This window comes from Pygoscelis adeliae, unplaced genomic scaffold (genome assembly GCF_000699105.1).
Source record: "Pygoscelis adeliae isolate BGI_AS28 unplaced genomic scaffold, ASM69910v1 Scaffold520, whole genome shotgun sequence".
In the NCBI taxonomy this organism is placed as follows: domain Eukaryota; kingdom Metazoa; phylum Chordata; class Aves; order Sphenisciformes; family Spheniscidae; genus Pygoscelis; species Pygoscelis adeliae.
Genome location: NW_008823971.1, coordinates 62,835 through 80,319, shown reverse-complemented (window position 1 = coordinate 80,319; position 17,485 = coordinate 62,835). Strand labels below are relative to the sequence as shown.

At 46.2% G+C, this 17,485-nt stretch overlaps 2 protein-coding genes across 2 annotated transcripts in view; both read right to left on the bottom strand.

The window, feature by feature from the left end:
* Positions 1-16,330, bottom strand: part of ZFHX3 (zinc finger homeobox 3) — a 110,882-nt gene extending 94,552 nt beyond the window's left edge. The window contains exons 1-2 of the mRNA XM_009324700.1: positions 15,972-16,330; positions 11,911-12,407 (exon numbers count right to left, since the gene is read on the bottom strand). Of these exons, the coding sequence (XP_009322975.1) occupies positions 11,911-12,407; positions 15,972-16,224 (750 nt within the window). The 5' untranslated portion in view covers positions 16,225-16,330. The remainder of the gene's footprint in view (positions 1-11,910; positions 12,408-15,971) is intronic.
* The window catches only part of LOC103917534 (zinc finger homeobox protein 3-like), a gene marked incomplete at its 5' end in the record, with an annotated part of 1,969 nt that continues 811 nt past the window's right edge, over positions 16,328-17,485 (bottom strand). The window contains one exon of the mRNA XM_009324687.1: positions 16,328-17,068. Coding sequence (XP_009322962.1) covers positions 16,328-17,068 — 741 coding nt within the window. The remainder of the gene's footprint in view (positions 17,069-17,485) is intronic.

Here is a 17,485-nt window from a genome sequence, read left to right as displayed (position 1 = left end):
ATTTTTGTCTGTTCCAGGGAACCAGAGTAAGAGAACTCTCCCGATGGCACAGGAGGTGCTGGCTGCAGGAACCGGACAGACCACATTCACATCAGACAGGCGAGCGGCTTCAGGCCTTCCACCAGCCTTGGGTTTGAACTGCTGACCTTACCGGAGCGGCTCAGGTTTCCAAATTCTCTTTTCCTCGCACCAAGCAGCGCTTCTGGTGCAGCAGAGGACCCTGACGCCTCTGCCTCACCTCCGTACTCTGAGCAACCACTTCAATACTCGCATCTGCTATTTCAGAGTTTTTAAACCAAACATAACTATTAAAAGGCATTTCTCCCCAAGTGCAATCTGTTTGGAGTGCAGTCTAGACTCGGCTCTCTGGGACTTGTTCTTCCATACGAACCTCGGGGAGCGAACAGGACACACCAGGGTCTAAACCGGCAGCTTCCAGCAGCCTGTGCAGGCATTTTGAACAGGGTCCATGAAGTCTGTTTAACCAGCATGATGTGTGCAACAGAATCACAAAGAAACAGGCATTTAAAGTGACATCTGTTGGATTAATTAGCTGTGTAATTAGCCTCCCCTCTGTGGAGATAGGCTTTGTTACTGCTGCCTGAAACTTCCCCAGGTGATTTTCTTTGTAACCATCGTTCTCCAAGCATGAGAAAGAGAGGAGTGGGTGGGACAGGATTGTAATGCCTGTTCAGAAAGAGAGGCAGGAATAAAGTCTCCAGGCCATTAGGCAGCTGAAGGGAAATAAATGGCGGCAGGTCAGAGGACCCTATCCACCACATAAACGTGGTGAAACCCAAACAGGTCACATGCATCAATGCTTGCAAATTCTGTAACCACGGGCAGCCCTGCACGAGGGATGAAAGGAAGGGATAAAATTAAAATTTTTACTTGTCCCCAGTTAGATCAGAGCATCCTAGCCTCTGCCTCTTGCACAGTCCCCCACTCTCTCCCCACCTCGTGAGCCCCTGAGCTGACAAGGGGGGAGTCAAAGCAGGCTCAAGCAGCCATGCGACAAGGGAGCGACTGCATTTCTACCCGAGCCACCACAGCGCGTTCTGCTGGGCAGAAAAAATCTGAACTAATGCTTAGGACAAAGAAGAAACCAGGATCCTGGGATTAACTGCACTCCACTGATGATTCAATGGCCAAATAAAGGTACCTCCTTAGAAAACCACCTCCCTGCTTCAAATGCAGAACAAGAGAGGGAGAGGGAAGGAAGGAATCGGGGCAGTCATTTCTGGTGTCAGGAAAAAAGCAATATAACAATGGAGCTGTATGGCAACTCCAACATAAATCAAACTAGTACCTAAACAAGTTGATCCCAACAGCTTTTCCATATTGTGCCACAACATCCAGACTTAATTCCTCACAGCTTGTGGCAAGGGGAAGGTTCAAAATATGGTAGTGGGAAGGCAGTTTTGGAGAATGACGATACAGCACTGCAAAAAATCAACGGACTGCAATACCTGCTTATTATCTTTACTCTGCACAGACACACCAACTCCCTGCCAGAGCCACATGAGCTGGAGTCTGCTCCTTGTAACACAGCACCAGCATGCTGGCTTTACTGTGTCCCAGCAGAGGGATCCGCAAACTCCGCAAAGGTAGTAAGGGACAAACTTATATCACTAAGCTTTTAAATAAATATTCACCTACCAGACAGCGGCAGCGTTTAAGATGCTGCCACTATCCCCCCAGGCGCTGGCACCCCCCAGGTACTGCCAAGCACAGCAGAGCACAGCCAGGCAGGCCCAGAGCTGCCCCGTGCCAGCTCCGGCCGTTCAGGCGACGGTGCCCACACGCCCAGCACACGCAGCCGCGTGCTCCAGCAGCAGAACGGGACGGTACGCTCACGCTCTGCCCCGCAGCTCTGCAGTGTGGGTAGCACTCTTTGGCAGAGAGACAAAGTAACCCGGAGACAAGTATCTTCAAACAGCCGCAATAAGGCTTACCAGAGCTTGTCCAACCGTACCCAAAGGCACAGCTTTCAGAGAACCTGTTGCACAAGTGTAACTTACAGCCTAATTTGAATTGCAGAACTTGATTGCACACATTACAGTGCAAGGCCAGAATTTTTAGGACTGGCAAGTAGGACCAAAAGAACATTACAATATTAAGTTAGATATTATGCATACGTTATTTATTGTAATTCAATGAATTTCGTAGGAGATAGCAAACATAGAACCTCCCACACTGCTTCCACAGTAATTTTGGGGACTTTAACTGTTAAAAAATTTTATTCAGAAATAGCTCAGTTATCTCAGGAGAGAAGACAACAAAGCGCCTTGTAGCCTGGTTGCACTAGCACAGCCTAACAGAAATCAGCAGTTCACGCCACATCACACGGAACAGGTTGGGGAAAGCACCTTATGGCCTCCTTCCCAGCTTGCAAATCAACCCATTGCTAGAGATGGCTGTTAACGAATGGCCACCCATTACTTAATAAGCTTGTTGTCAAAGAGCCTGCAGCTGCCCTGCCGTTACCTGGCCAGGACTGTTACCCACGGTGCTGAAAGCCTGGCTCTACCCCAACCAGGAAAAGGAATTAAAAGCATTTCCCAGGTCTTCGAGGCATACTACCCAAAGAGAAACATGACCGCCCAGATGGGAGCACAGGATCATCAGGCAGGGGAGCCACTCAAGCACAGATTTCAGCAGACACTGGCAAGCAGGGGCTTACAAGCTTTGCACTGCAACTCCACTCGCCAGCTTCAGCCTTGTAAAAAAACTGTCCCCCCCATCTCCTCTACCTGCTTGCTCCAGCACTCTTATGCCCAGGCTTGTCCCAGTCCTACACGCTCGTCTTCAACCACGCGCATTAGGCGCCTGCAGGAACATTGGGATAAGACCCCGACAAACAGGCCTGTTACCTGTCTCGGACAAATCTCATTTCAGCTCTCCTGACTGGAGCTCCCCGTCACAGTGCTAAATCTGCAGGCAGGAGTAAGTGGACACACACTTCTGTGCCAGCCTGTGCTCACAGTGGCTGATCACCCGGAATAAAAATGCAGGTCTTTCGGATCTAGACCGGCATCTCTGACACACATTCACCCTCCACGCTTTCTTCTGCAGAGCAGCAACCTCCCACATCAGTACAGGAGGGACAGCAGGTCCCCGACAACTTACAGCAAGGTCTGCTAGAGCTTCTGTTAACAGCACTGCATCAGAACAGTGACCATAACCACCTTGTCCTCATCCTGAAAGTCTGTACAAGCAGCATCATCCAAAATGGGAAAAATTCCTGCTTCGAAATTTAAATATTCATCCACGTGTTCCAAAATTACTGGGATAAAAAAAATGAACCATAAACACAGACAAAACTAGCATCATGCATGGGGAAAAGTCATACAAGACTCACACTTATGCCTCATCAAAGTGATGACATCTTGTTGTGAGAGAACAGCTGGGGTCCAGGTTTCTTACACCCCAGCGCTCAGCCTCTCCCCAGGAACCCACACATCATGGTGAACCAGAGAGAAACCAAGCCCAAACAGCTATCTGCAGTTGTTCATGAGTGACTGCTACAGAAGCTGTGAAAAACTGTCAATTTATGCAGATTAGGATAAAAGCTTGTCAAGGTGTTTTTCAGTTGTTTGCATTTTTTTCTTGGGTTTTGTTTGTCTGTTTTTTTTAACCCATACTCACAAATGTTTTGAATTCTAAATCCTGTTTGACAGAGAGCTTTTAGCTATATGTTTTGGCTAACTCCTAGCTCCTGCTGTGGTGATCACTTGCTCCTGTTCCAGCTGCGGTCTCCCTCATTTGTTACTCAAGTTGCTTTTACAGGGTGGTTTCTTCACTAAGCTGTTGGTTGCACATGGCTCAGTACTAACTGGAAAACTGTTGAAAGAAAAATCTAAGTGACTGAAGTCCATAAATAAAACATACAGCAAGCAGTGCTGTGTATTCTCAATAGTTTTGATTTCAACCCTTTCAAAAAGCAGTATAGAGAAAGTGTAAATTTTTTGATCCTATACTAATGAACTTTATTATTAAATACCTAAAGGAAGGTAAAAACCTACTTTAATGCCAGGGTGATGTGATGGAGCCATCTGTCACTCAGAGAAACGTGCAGTCCCAAGAGGGAGGTTTCTGAAAGGGTTAAACGGATAGTGAGCTTTTTTGTATTAAAATACTTGGCAATCCCAACAGGACGCAGAAGTAGAACCAGATCATAGGGGTTCATTCCTCCTGTAATTGGCTGCACTGTGAAAACCAGTTTTGTGTAGAAGCAAAGTACTGCTTGAATTCCTTTAAGCCTGGAAGAAGGCAGAGCACACAGAGCTTGCTGAGAGCGACTGCCGGGGCGACTGATCCCCCATCCAGGGAGCTGAGCCAGGAGCTCAGCCCGCCAGGCACACGGTCCAGCTCCGAAATCCCTCTCGACTCAGATTCACGATGTGCGCAGACCAGGGTGTAGTTCACAAAGTTTCTCCAGCTACAAGTTCAGCAAGGCTCAAAGTTCATTCCAGATTTCAGCACACTCTAGTCCTCAGAACCGCTTCAGTTCATAAGCTTATCTTTCATTGTGAGTTTATCCAAGACTAGAGGATGGCAGATTTGAATTAAAGGTTTTGGAGACCAGCTTTAAAACAACTTTGTGGGGAGACTTAAATGGGTATTCACTTGTGAAGCTGCCACTGGAATTCTAACTTAAGATCTTGTAGGAAATCAGCTAAAAGTCCCTTGTACTCTATAATTTAAACAGGCTTCTGGCACAATTCGTGTTACTCATGAGCGTAATTCAGAGCTCTGATGCTGCATCTGTAGTTCAAAAGATAAACTTGCAAAAATAAACCCAAAACACACAGAAGGCAGACAGTGAGTAAATCAAAGGTTAATACAGCTCTAAATCCTCTGTAACAAGCACGACAGACTCTTTGTGGGCAACTTCACCCTAAGAGCCTTAAAAGGCAGAGATCGAAGGAAGTTTTTGACAAAAATCAAAACCGAAACATGTTTCTTTTTGCCTACATTAAATCATTTGGGTATTTCAAAGCTGAATCACACCAGCTACTCGCAGCTCCAGCAACGCCGCGCTGAGCTCTCTCGCACCCCTGCAGGGTCCGGAGGCGAGGCTGAAGCTGGGCCGGTTCCAGGGGCTGACAGCAGAGCCACCACTTGCTGGCAGTAGCCAGGGGTAGAGTTTTCTGCAGACCTCTGTGTGACAGAAGACAGACCTCTACCAGCAGCTGCAGAAGGACGGACTACGCAGAATGTTTTCCAAACTTCTGGTAGACGGATTAAAATGCATTGAGGAGAGAAACGCAAAAAACTTTCCACTTTAGTCTCTTGTATCTTGGAGCCAAAAGCCAAGAACTCCTTTTATTTGCTTCTCATTGGTGCCATTAATTTTCTGATTTTTTTCTTTTTAAAGCTTGAAAACCCAAGATATTTCTTTGAAACTCTTTACCTGACAAAACATAGAGCTTTCTGACAATGAAGTCCTACAGGAAACATCTACTGTCAGCCAAACAGTGGGATGAAATGAGACTCGGCTCTACCTTACTGCAGAATTACGGCATGCTTAACTCATACAAATCCAAAAAGGAATAGTAACCAGATTTTAATAAACTAGCAATTTCTATTAGCAGTGAAATTTGTGAAAGGAAACAGGGCAGTTCTAAAACAATCCTTTTCTAGTACATAGTCGAAGCCTCCAGCTACCAGCTATTTGAGAATTTACTGAGCTGGAGCTTGTGTCTCGATGACCATCTAATGAGCACCGGCGCGCCAGCTCCTCACCTATCTGTCCTGCTCCTTTTTCAGTCCATCTGTGTGTCTGCTCTCTACAACATCCCGTGGCAATAAGGTTCAGAGGTAAATGATATGCTGTACAGAAAAAGTGGGATTTTTTCCATTTTAAACCACTGCTAATTGTACCAGATGCTCCTTATTTTTTGTGCTAGGAGGAAAAGGTGAGCAACTGCTGCCTACTCACCTCCTCTGCTCCGTTCTGAATTTGTGTGTCAAGCTAACTCCAAAGTCTATTTGTTGTCTTCAAACAAGTCATTCCAACCAGCTATCATCCCTGCCACTTTCTCTGGGCTTCTAGTTTTTTAAATCCTTCCTAAAATGAGCTAAATTGAACACAATGTTCAATGATCAGGCAAATCAAGGATTTACACAGTTCCCATGTTTTATCCTTGCTTTTCTGCTTGCCACTGATTATTGAGTTAATGTTTTCAAAGAGATTGGGAATGATTCCACATCTCGCTTGCAGGAAGAGCAATTTTAACCCTCTTTTGCTCTTTTTTTTTTTTTTTTTGCATGATGGGGGGAGCAGGGAGAGAAGCCCAGACATCCACGTCAGGGCCGTCTGCCCTCCATTCCTCTAACACTCTGTGACACCAAATTTCATTTATCATTTCCTGTGAAAGCACTTACGTGTTGTAAAGTTCTTCTGCCACTGTCATCCAGCTTTACATCTAAGCGGTCTACATATTTTTACCTTATAGATTTTTAAGCTTGCTTTTTACTCCATTTTTTTGATCACTTATACAAACAGAAAAAACCCATGTTATCTTTCTAATCTTTTTTCTCCATTGTGGAAAGCTAGTTTTTATTTTACTTTTTATTTCTCATCCTTCACCTCGTTATCAATTCACAGACCTCTACCCCCAGTGACAATAACAACATCTTTCCTTAAGAGCTGTTCGTGAAGAATCTCGGCAAAGACTCTCTGAAACCCACTCCCCATATGAACCAGACCAGCCCTGCCCATAGGCTGGCTGACTCCTTCAAATAACTAGCAGTGCTGAGAGAACCTTCTCTTCCAAAGGTCTGTTTTTTCCCCTTTCTAATCCATATGCCTACTAAGACTCTTCTTATTACAATTTGTTGACTTAATGCTTTGTCGTTTCTGGCATACGTTACTCCCAGGAGTCTGCCATTTCACGTGCAGGTTCCTGCAGACCTCTTTGGTTCTGGTAACACCAGTGACTGCTTCCCTCACTGGTACCTCCGTCTGAGCCCACCTCTTGGATTTATCCTAGGTAAAGAGGCATCCTTCAGTTCTTCTCTGAAACATGGGCAAGAAGAATTCACTCCTCCTTCCCCTCCCCACGCTGTGGTCCTTCTTCCCTTTTCCTTCTTCTACCTCCCCTTGAAATACTTTCCTGTTTAATCATGTTGGACTTTCTGTGGACTTTGGCAGGGCTTCCCCCCTGCTCCTTTTTCAACTTTTTCTCATGGGTAGTATACGTTTAATACAAGCACCTAATGTGCTTTTAAGTAAACCCTCTGTGACCTGCACACATAACACCCTTTTAATTTGTCTAACAGTAGCTCACCCATTTGCACGTAGTTTTAACTTCAAAGCTAGATACTATTATGGTAAATACTCTTTTTGTCTGTTTCTATTATGGTGGGACGTTGAATTTGAAGGCATTATCATTATCATTCAGTAACTACATCTCACACAATATTCCATTCATCATCTGGGATTAAAACCTTTTGGGGATTTTCCAACAAGTTTCTTCAAGTGGACACTTAGAGCCTCTAGAAGTTTAGTCACTGCATCACATGCTGCCATGACACTTTACCCCATTTGCAGAGTGGTAGCTAAAAAAAAGTGTCTCCTATTGCACTTTCTACATTGCAGGTTGTCGAATTTCCCCTAGCACATCACAGCCACCATCCTGGTCTGGTAGCTGGTGACAGTGTCTTGTATACTCTTCTTAATTGTGTGATGTAAATCACTGCTGGGGATTCTATGGTATTTTACTAGAGTCAAGTAAGTTAATGCACACTGTCACCCCAACTCCTCTGTAACAACTACATGTTCTGCACTCTCACACTGCAGTGTCCTTGGGGTTTTCTTCCTTTCCACCAGCTTTCTCAATTGCTATTTGACCAGTATCTTCATTTAAGACCAACAGCCCCAGCATAGCTCTGCGATTAACACCACACAGAACATATGCTTTTGATTTCGGTCTGTCTCATGTATTGTACTTAACTGGAACTGTAAAGCTTGGCTCCCAAACCCCAGGGCAGCTCAGCATCTTGCTGTAGTTACTCCAGCTCAGCCTCTCCGCTCTCAAGAGACGCACGCACTCCTGCTGCGCCTGTGGGAGAGGCAGGACGAGGCACACGCTGCTCCGCAGCAGAACTGGGAACTCCCACCACCTTCTGCTGGGTTTGGAGCTGCACCTCCTGTTTTCCTTTTCATAGGTCATCTTCATTTCTTTCCAAGTCAGCACAGATCCACAGTTTCATCACCGCTAGTATCCTGAGTACTGATATTAAGGGGTCGTTTTCCTGCACACTCTGCATCTCCTAGTTAACAAAGAACCTCTATGCAGGGCATCATGTAACCCCAACCCTCTCCTTCAGACTCCCCATTCGCTAAAAAAGTTAACTCAGCACTTGGAAAGACTGAAAAGGAAGACACTGAATGAACTCATTGAATGCACTCATTTGGCAGTCTGGCCAGCAATGTGTTTCTTCAGTAGTTCTTTGTTTAAACTTCTTCTGAGTTGCAGGTTTTGAACTAGAGATTTTCAGGAAGTTGTAGGAAACGTCCAAACCTGGCTCTTGCTGGAGCAGATTAATTCCTTCTGGAAATTCCACCTGTGCAATAGACGCCAGGAACTCGTGCCCGACCTCTTCCAGATGTGGGGAACGCTGCTCTGCTTCAAGTCTGGTCTAGTCCTCTGCGGTCACGAGGAGACAAGACTTAGCTTCTGTTACAGTAAGCCTGCACTTGTCAAGAGTTTGCACAGTCTCTGCCTCTGCTTACAACCACCAGTGTAACTCAATCTCAGTCTCACTATATTCATCAGGCTGACCTAGCTAAGAGATGAAGGGTCTTCAAACCTGTCATCTACCTCAAGCCAGTACATCCACTTCAAAAAGTTAAGCACACACATTTACAACAGTACTCTTGCTTTCCAGTAGTTTCTCAGAATATAAAAACGACCTACCGCACCAAGGAGGTAAGTAGTCATGGTGAGAAGCACAAGTACCGCATTCCCCCAGCAAGTGCAAGATAAAGGACAGGATTTCCAGTTTAGTTGCAGGACTTTAGGGGCACAGTAGGGATTCAGGGAAGATAAGACTAAAGGAAAGATTACCAGACCCTTCCAGTTTCTTGTCGTAAGCAAGGACCCTACTGCAGCATCCCTGCCCCCTCATCACTGACATGGGAAGAGGTCTGATGCAAGCTATTGCAATGTGCAGGATGAAGATGGCAGCAGGAGACCAGACCTTCTCCTCCGGCACTGGAAGCATTGCAGGAGAAGACTAAAAGGTTCACCAGACTACGGGCTAACATTGTCTCCAGATCACATTTTTTGGCAGCAAGTAGCACTAACAGAAGTGGCTCTTGGGCAATGCAAGCAGCCAATAACATGTGATTTAAGAGAAAAATGGCAAAAAAGCAGAATAAGGAGGATTGTGTGTGATAAGCCTAGTATGCGCTCTCACCCAGCAGCATCTGGAGAGGATTTTCTCCAGCAGGCAGGGAAGAACTCGATTACATCCAGTTAACTGTGCTCTAAACTGATTATGCATGTGCCAGGCTAATGGATTACATTAGCAAGAGGAAAAATAACATCCAATCAATCTCAATTTACTGCAGACCACACCAAGGCCTGAGAGAAGAGAAACCATTCTGTGAACTACCCCCACTCCCGCTGCATCTTTTCAGCTATCAAGAGACATGGCATTACAACCACTCTGAAGACTGGAAGAATTGCACTGAAGCTTGCTTGATCCATATACAGGTTTTCTCATGACGTCAAACACTGGTTCCAGCTATGCTGGAGTGAGACACTGTGAATCCAGGCGTCCACCGTCCCCTGCTACAGGCTTATACAGGCATACCAGAAAGCTAATATATGGACCATACAACAGACTTTATTACTCTGAAGTGTGTTACCCTCTGTCTGGTGTTTCACTGCTTTCGCATCAGAAGCAATACAGGGCTCTAACAGCTCTGAGAACTGCCCAGGCCTCTTACAAACCTGAAAATTGATGATTCCTCTTTGCCTGTCTGAGGAAAGCATTTCAGGAATCTTTATTACAAGCATCTACGGCTGTCCCCCAGTCTGACTTTGGTTTTTTTTTTTTTTTTCCTTTCTCTGCGCCGCCCCCCCCGGTGAGAGAATTCTAATGCCCCGATTGCTTCTTCCCCAGTAGAAACCACTGTAGATGAAGGGTTTAGAGAAAGAATTTTTAAACTTTTGCAAAGTATATTTAAGAGAACAATATTATATGTTAAAACACATAATAGAGCTCTCAAACAATTCTTTTGTACCACAAATTGAATTCCACAGACAGAGGAGATTCAATTCATCAGCTGGCTTTTTAAAGTCTCACTGGGAATCTCCTGCCCCCAGTTTCCAAGCTGATTTTACTCTCTCAGGTTTCCTGCGCATCTGAGAGCAGAGGCATATGTGTAGACCTGACCATTTTTAGAACCAGACTCTGCTGTGTTACGCTGGATCCCAGCTGATGATGGTAACAGCAATCGTCACAGCAGTCTTGGCCTCAATAGCGAGCTCAGCAGAAATGTATTCCTCCTCTGAGCAGTTCCCCATCAACTCCAGGCAGGTCCAACAACCATAGTTCAAGACAAAACTTCTATGATGCTCCTGGTTGCCTCTTTCCTCTCTGAATTTGCTGGAACTGCTCATTCATAGGGAAAATCCAGTTTTGAAACCTAATGTGTCTGCACCATGACATAGGTGGGCTACTGTACAGTTCAATGTCAAGTTTTAAATTCCCATTACATAAAGAAAAATATTCAAAGAGATAATTAAGAAGCACAGAATATAGTCTGCATGTATATATATTTATATATAAAAATTCTCACTGCACTTCAGGGAAAGCAGGAAGAAAAGGATGAGGACAGAAAGAATATAAAAAAAACTTGAGAGAAATGAGAAGACAATGAGTGGGACAGCATGTGTGAATGGAAGGTATGCGGCTGCTTAGATTTATGGCAATTCGTACCTGATTGTTCATACTAAAGCCATTATGGGATGATTAGAGAAAAAGGTGAAGCTTTAAGTCCAGTGAAAATCAATAGAAATGTCTGGAGCAATTCTGCTGCACGAGTGAAAGGACTATTTACTGTATCCGGAGCTCCTCTTGGGTTACAGCCCACAGGGTTCAGGCCAGCGAGGGGAGGGGGTTGTGAAGGAGAGAAGTAAGTCAGGAAAGAGAAGATGGTTATAAAGACAACACACAATGGGGGGTGTGCTGGTGGAAGAGTAAAGAAAACAAGATGGCAGTCATAGGCCAAATGCCGTAGATGAAAACCTGCAATGCCTCCAAATACAGTCTGTCCATATGCATGGTCAAGCACATGCACGCGTACACAGGCTTCTCTTCCAGCCTTCTCCCTTTTCCAGCCTCAAGCAACACTTTGCTTACAGATCCCAGCATTAAGTACACAGAGCATAAAAGCACAGAGACAGAGGCCCTCTTCCTCCATCCCTCCCCACTCCATCCACCCAGCCTTCTCAATGCCAGGTGAACACACTTCTCTGACAACAGCAAAAGCCTTCAAGTGCTCATGAAGAATCTCGTATGGGTTAACAAACTGCCTTATGGAAAAGAGCCAACAAAAGTGTGGCAAATACCATCTCACACAATGTTTTCAACAGTGACTATTGAACTTTTGTGCAAAAGTATCATTTAACACATAGGCAGTGCTATAAGACATGCAAGCCCCCATTAAAGCACCTTGACACGAACACCCATTGGCTTAAGGCTTTAACAACCACGGTTGCTATCAGAACACAGGTTGAAGAGCTGTACCACGCAAGTGAGACTGGGTCCCGCTGGAGAGATTTGAGCAGCTCGTCTCCAAAGGATCGCAATCCACTGTGGTTCAATATAGATTTTCCTTTGTTCCAGCACTTGGGCAATGAAGGAAGATGAAGCAAAGCCAACCCTTACCTTGTAGAGCTTCAGGCTGGCCTCATGCCTCGAGTTCACTGTGTGAAGACGCAGCTTCTCTAGACTGTTGGTGTAGTAGTCGCAAGCATTGCATTTCAGATGTACCGGATTCCCAATGGCCACACATTTCAGCCTCCACTCATTGGCCTTGCCACCCTCCTTGATATGTGCTACCAGCTGGTATTTCTGCACATGCTTGTCCGTCTTACAGTGGAGTTGGAAGTTTGCCTTGAGCTGTGTGTTGTAGCGGCACAACTTGCACTGGTATGAGTCCCCCATTACTGCCTTCCACTCATCTTCAGGGAGGCTACGGTCCACATTCATGTGGAGGCCTAGCATGTCCAAATTATCTGTAGTGAACTTGTTGCACACAGCACACTGGAAGAGCTTCAGCGATGGGTCATTTGTTTGTGTGAAACTCTCACCCAAGTTCATTAGCTCCTCAGACACCAGCTGTCCGCCACCTAACCGCATGTCCAGGGGGATCTCTCCACCCACTGCACGAAGGAAAAAGGGGAGAAAGAGGTCAGAAAATCTGAATTCTTTACTTGCCGGAAGAGAAGCACAGAGCAGAACATACACTGCTGTCAGTGCAACCCTTGCACCCAACCAAATGCACAGCAAAAACCAAGCACAGCTGTCCCTTTGCTTATTCCTCTGCGCTGCTGGTCAGCACCGTATCTGAAGAAAAAAGCAATCGCAGCCAGCATGTAAGGCTGGGAACGGACCGCAATAGCCCTTGGTACCCACCCTCTAAAGGAGAAGCATCCAACCCTCTGCCCGTGAAAGGTGTCAAGAAAAACCCTACAAAGTTTCAGAGGATGAAGAATTCCTTAGTACCGCACTGAAAGTCTCCGTGGCCATTTCAAGAACAGCATAACACTTTATCCTGTTTTTTCTTGCCTACCTGGAGAAGCAAGAAATGTTACCTCATGCAGTACCTGAGCACAGTCCCTGCCAAATAAAAAAAGGTCAACAGTCACAAGTCCAAATGATGGGAGTATTACAGTTAGGTCACCGCACTGCCATCAGAAGCGGGCAACGATGCGGAATGTAGCAAGTACAAAAAACAATCTGAAAAGTGCCACTCCTGCACTATTAGGTCTCATCTCTTGTCCAAGAGTTCAAAATGGTGGACAGTTTTCTAAAAACAGTGTTGACAGATGCTTTGTATGCCCAAGGAAAAGAGAACCACTATTAATAACGAGAGTGCAAGAGCATGTCAAGGAAAGCCAGCAGGACGCTTACTGTCTTTGTGTCACATCTACTCTTCAAGCCAAGAGCTGAATTCTATTCACTTACAGTAAATGAATGCAGCAAGCTCTTATTTACATCAGAGCACTTTGAAGATGTGGACAGACAGACTTTCTTTTTCTAACATTAACTTTTTATGCCAAAGCACAGAGACCAACCACCAGTCTCTTCTTAGGACCTTTGCTCCACCTTGCTCTCCTTTTCCATTTTTAAGACGTTTACGCTCCTCCTGCAGCTTTTTGTTATTTTACCTTGATCTTACGTCATAGCCCAGCTTAATCTTATTAAAGGAACCTTCAGGTCGTTACTCAGTCAATCAAAAAGAGAGATTTTATTTCCTTAACTTTTAGTTTCCTATGTTTCAACCTGTTTGCTGAGAAGCAGCCAACGCTGGGAAGACAAAGTTCAGGCAGAATCATACAAACTTTTCTGAAAGCTTGTAACCACAGTTGGTGCAGACCACAGCTTTGGGCAGTATACGTGCTAATATCTCTCCTGCAGAAATGCAATACCACAATGTTCACTACAGTCCTAAGCGGGATGAACTAAGCTTACAAGACAACCTGAATGCTGAGTCTGTCAGAGGAACAGCACTTCATTTTCATCAAGCATCTCGTACTCACACAGAGAGGAACTGGTTGGAGAGGGAAAAATCCCATCTGCATGCACTGCCAGGAACCTGTCTTTCCATCAAAGCAGCCAACGATCTTTTTTCTTGATCCACTCTATCCCTCCCTGCCACGGCAGAATGACACCCTCTGTACAGCTACTCCTGTGTACCTGCTCGCTAAATATTTGAAGAGCAGAGTACCCACCCCTTGCCTTCTATGGTCCGTATCTCCTAATCGTAGTGATTTTTCTAAGCATCCATTTTAGGATATATCCTGAAATCCTCTCTTTAAATCAGTCTCTCCTGAACACATCATGCAGTAAAAACCCAAAAGCAGACTCTTCTGAATTATTAATATTCTACTCAAATCCAGTTTTGGACTGAAGTGTAAAAATGGGAAAAATCTGCTTCACTTCTGGCAAAGTTCATAGTGTGTGTATATGAGTCTAACAAGCTGAGCTCGTGTCAAGTGCTTATTGACATGGGAAGGGCCTGCCTCCGTAGTCTTCAGCTTGAGATTTGCAACCACCAAGCGTACAATTCACAAATCACTCTCCAGGCGAGCTCATATACATTCAAGGCCTTGTCATGCACTTTAGGATGCTTCTGTTAAAATACTCCCAACTTCTCTCATGCCAACCGCCCTGTGCTTCAGTAAGTATGGGCTATGAGCTCCAAAAGGGTGCCTTCCAAGAAACCCACCACAGATGACACTGTAACTTTATACACTACAAGCTATATTACAAATGACTGTCAATTACATCTGTTGGCAACTTGGAGCTATTGAAAATACACTAAAAAAGATTGTGTCCTTGACCTCCCAAAGATGCAAGCTGGGACACCCTAGGGGGGGAAAAAAAAATAATATTAATTTATAGTTACTTGAGTTCCTTCATTTTCTTTTTCATTTTTTTAGTATCTTGTGTTGTTGTTCTCTCAAATGACTTTCATGTCCTTCTGGACTAATAATAAACTGTACTATGAATAGCTGAAGGAAAGGAGAACATGCATGAGACCAATGAACCAGTAGTGGAGTGCATCAGTAGTAACTAGCAATCGATGGATGGACAAGGTTAGGGAGGGCAGAGTGCAGCACGGAAAAATTAGTTCAGAGCAAAGCAGGTAAAGTGGCAGATTTCTTTTCACATACTGTCTCAAGGCACTGCAAACAATTCTCAGCAGAAGCAAAACAACATAGAGACAGCAGTAATTACAGTCAGTGTCTGCCACGCCTGAAGCGCCAGCTCTCACCCTACAGCGCTGCGAAGTTCAAACACACCGGGAAGCACGTGCACATTGCCAGCAGCTGCTGTTGGCCCTGGGCGACATTAAGCACCACGGGGGAGGAACCTAACGGGACCTGACCCTCTATCCCCACTCTAATTCTTGGACTAAATTGTGTGGGGATAGGGTGTGCCCCCCGCAGTGCCAACACGAACATGATGTTGAACAATGGTCGTTGTCAGGAAAAATGCATTTGATAGTTCATTTTTAAGTGTTTCTGTCATCTGATGAGAGAAATAATCTCTCTCTCTAGCCATTCCCCTCCAGTTTAGTAATTCTCATCTGGTCAAGCCTCAAATCTTGTATCTCATGCTGGCATCAGAGGAATGGTTTCAGCTCAGTTTCTGCAGCAGAGGAACATCACCCCTTCCACTGAATTCATCACAACTCTCAAAACTTGCTTACCTTTTCTTCTCAGGGCAACACAGCACGTAACAAACCAACTCAACATCTGCCTTTGAGAGCACCAGCAGCTGATCAGACCTTCTCACAAAGCCACCCGCCAAACTACTTGCACCCCTTACCAAACCAAGGAAAAATCACTAGGAAACACTGTAGTAAGGATGCTTTCCACAATGAGAAGGAACATTTAATGCATGTCAGCAATAATCCGTATCTGTTTTATTAGCTCCCTACTAAAACTCTTAGAAAAGGTACTAGAAAAGTAACGTATTTTCCCACGATGAGAAAAACTGATCTGGGGGAATGCAGAAGAGAGGTCTCCACTGTGTAGTCTCCATCCTTGACCATCACACAAAGGCAACTCACCGCATTGTGGCTGCACTATACAGCGGGTCGCAGAGACGGAAGGGATTTGGCACGTAGCGCCCAGTTCGTGCACGAGGGTTTTGCGGTAACGCAAACACAATCCCTCCCTTACACATGGACACGGTGGAAAACCCTTCAGCCTCACCTAGAGATGGAGCCATCGTTGCCATGGGATTGGTGGGATCAAGCTGGAATCCACCCATCATGAACTGTGCATCTGAGGAAGTGCTGTCCATCTTCAAGTTGGGAAGGTTCATGTTCTGTGCCAGGTAGTACTGGTAGAGCTCAGCCTCAGCGGGGGACGGGAGGCTGCCGAGGCCCAGGTGCCGGTTGTGTTGGATTTGGGACATATTTTGCTGAAGCAGCATCATATTGTGCATGTGCTTCTCACTGGTCATGTGAATACGAAGGTTTCTAGCTACGTTGGTCTCATAGTCGCACACCTCGCACCGCCACGTAGGTTTGGTTTTTGGTTTGGTGGGGGAGGGGGCCCCACAGGTGCTACCAATGTTGGCTGCTTCCCCCCGGGGGCGCGCCCCCAGCCGCTGCCGCCGCCCCAGCGGTGTGACTGAAGACTTGCTCTCCCCCTCCGTTCTGCAGGTTTTGCATGTTGTTGAGATGCTTGTCGGACTGCATATGAATACTGAGGTTGCCTTTGGTAGTAGTGGAGTAGTTACAGACCTCGCAGCGGAACGGCTTGTAACCACAGGTGTAGCTCTCACCCCGTGCCAGCCGTGGGTGTGGCTGTCCACTTTTGCAGTAGACACAGGAGCCACCTGGCTCGGGATGTTTCTCCTTCATGTGTGCCTCAAGTGTCTGCTGGTACTTGTAGTGCCAATTGCACTTGGGACACTTGAGTGTCTTACATGAGTTGCGAGAATGCATCATAGTCATGTGGCCACCCAGCGACCGCGAGGAGCCCAGGACCGTGTCGCACTTTGGGCACTCCACGCCGCTCCCCGAGGGGCACTCCCCACCCCCAAGTTCACAGAGGGGGCCAGCATGCTGGTGATGGTAGACGTAGCTCCCGTCCTCGCCCTCCGTGCTCTCATTTGGTTCTGGTGCTGTGGCATTGTCTTTATTGGCACTTTCATCGATAAAGTCCAGCCTCCTGCTGCCCTCTGCCACGCTGGCTCCGCTGCCCTCATTGTTAAAGCTTAAGTGATTCCTCCTGTTTGCACCATCAAAGACAAAGGAAGAAGCAGAATTAGAACTAGTAGAAGCTGTGCCCCGCGACAGGGTCTGGAGCACGTTAGGCATTAAGGGAGAGTTAGAAATGCTTTGGTTTGAGAGAGCAAGGTCCTTTTTGCTGCTGCTGCTGCCGCCGCCTGCCACAGCCCCAGCATCCTCCTGGGGCCGGTCCTCCAGTTCGTCCTCCAACTCGCTCGGAAACAGTCCTTTGCAACCCTCATCATCCTCGTCTTCTTCCTCTTCCTCCTCCTCCTCTTCCTCCTCCTCCTCCTCCACATCCTCCTCCTCTTCCTCCTCCACCTCCTCGACCGGCTCTGCCTTTTCTGAAAGGCTGTCCTGGTCACCCCCCTCTTGCTTCTCCCCCTCTGCCACCCCAGGGTCCTTCCCCTCTGAGGATTTGGTGGGATTGGAAGCCAGCGGGCCCAGGGGGACTGAGGTAATGGGAGTCTTCAGAGCCGAGCTGGTCAG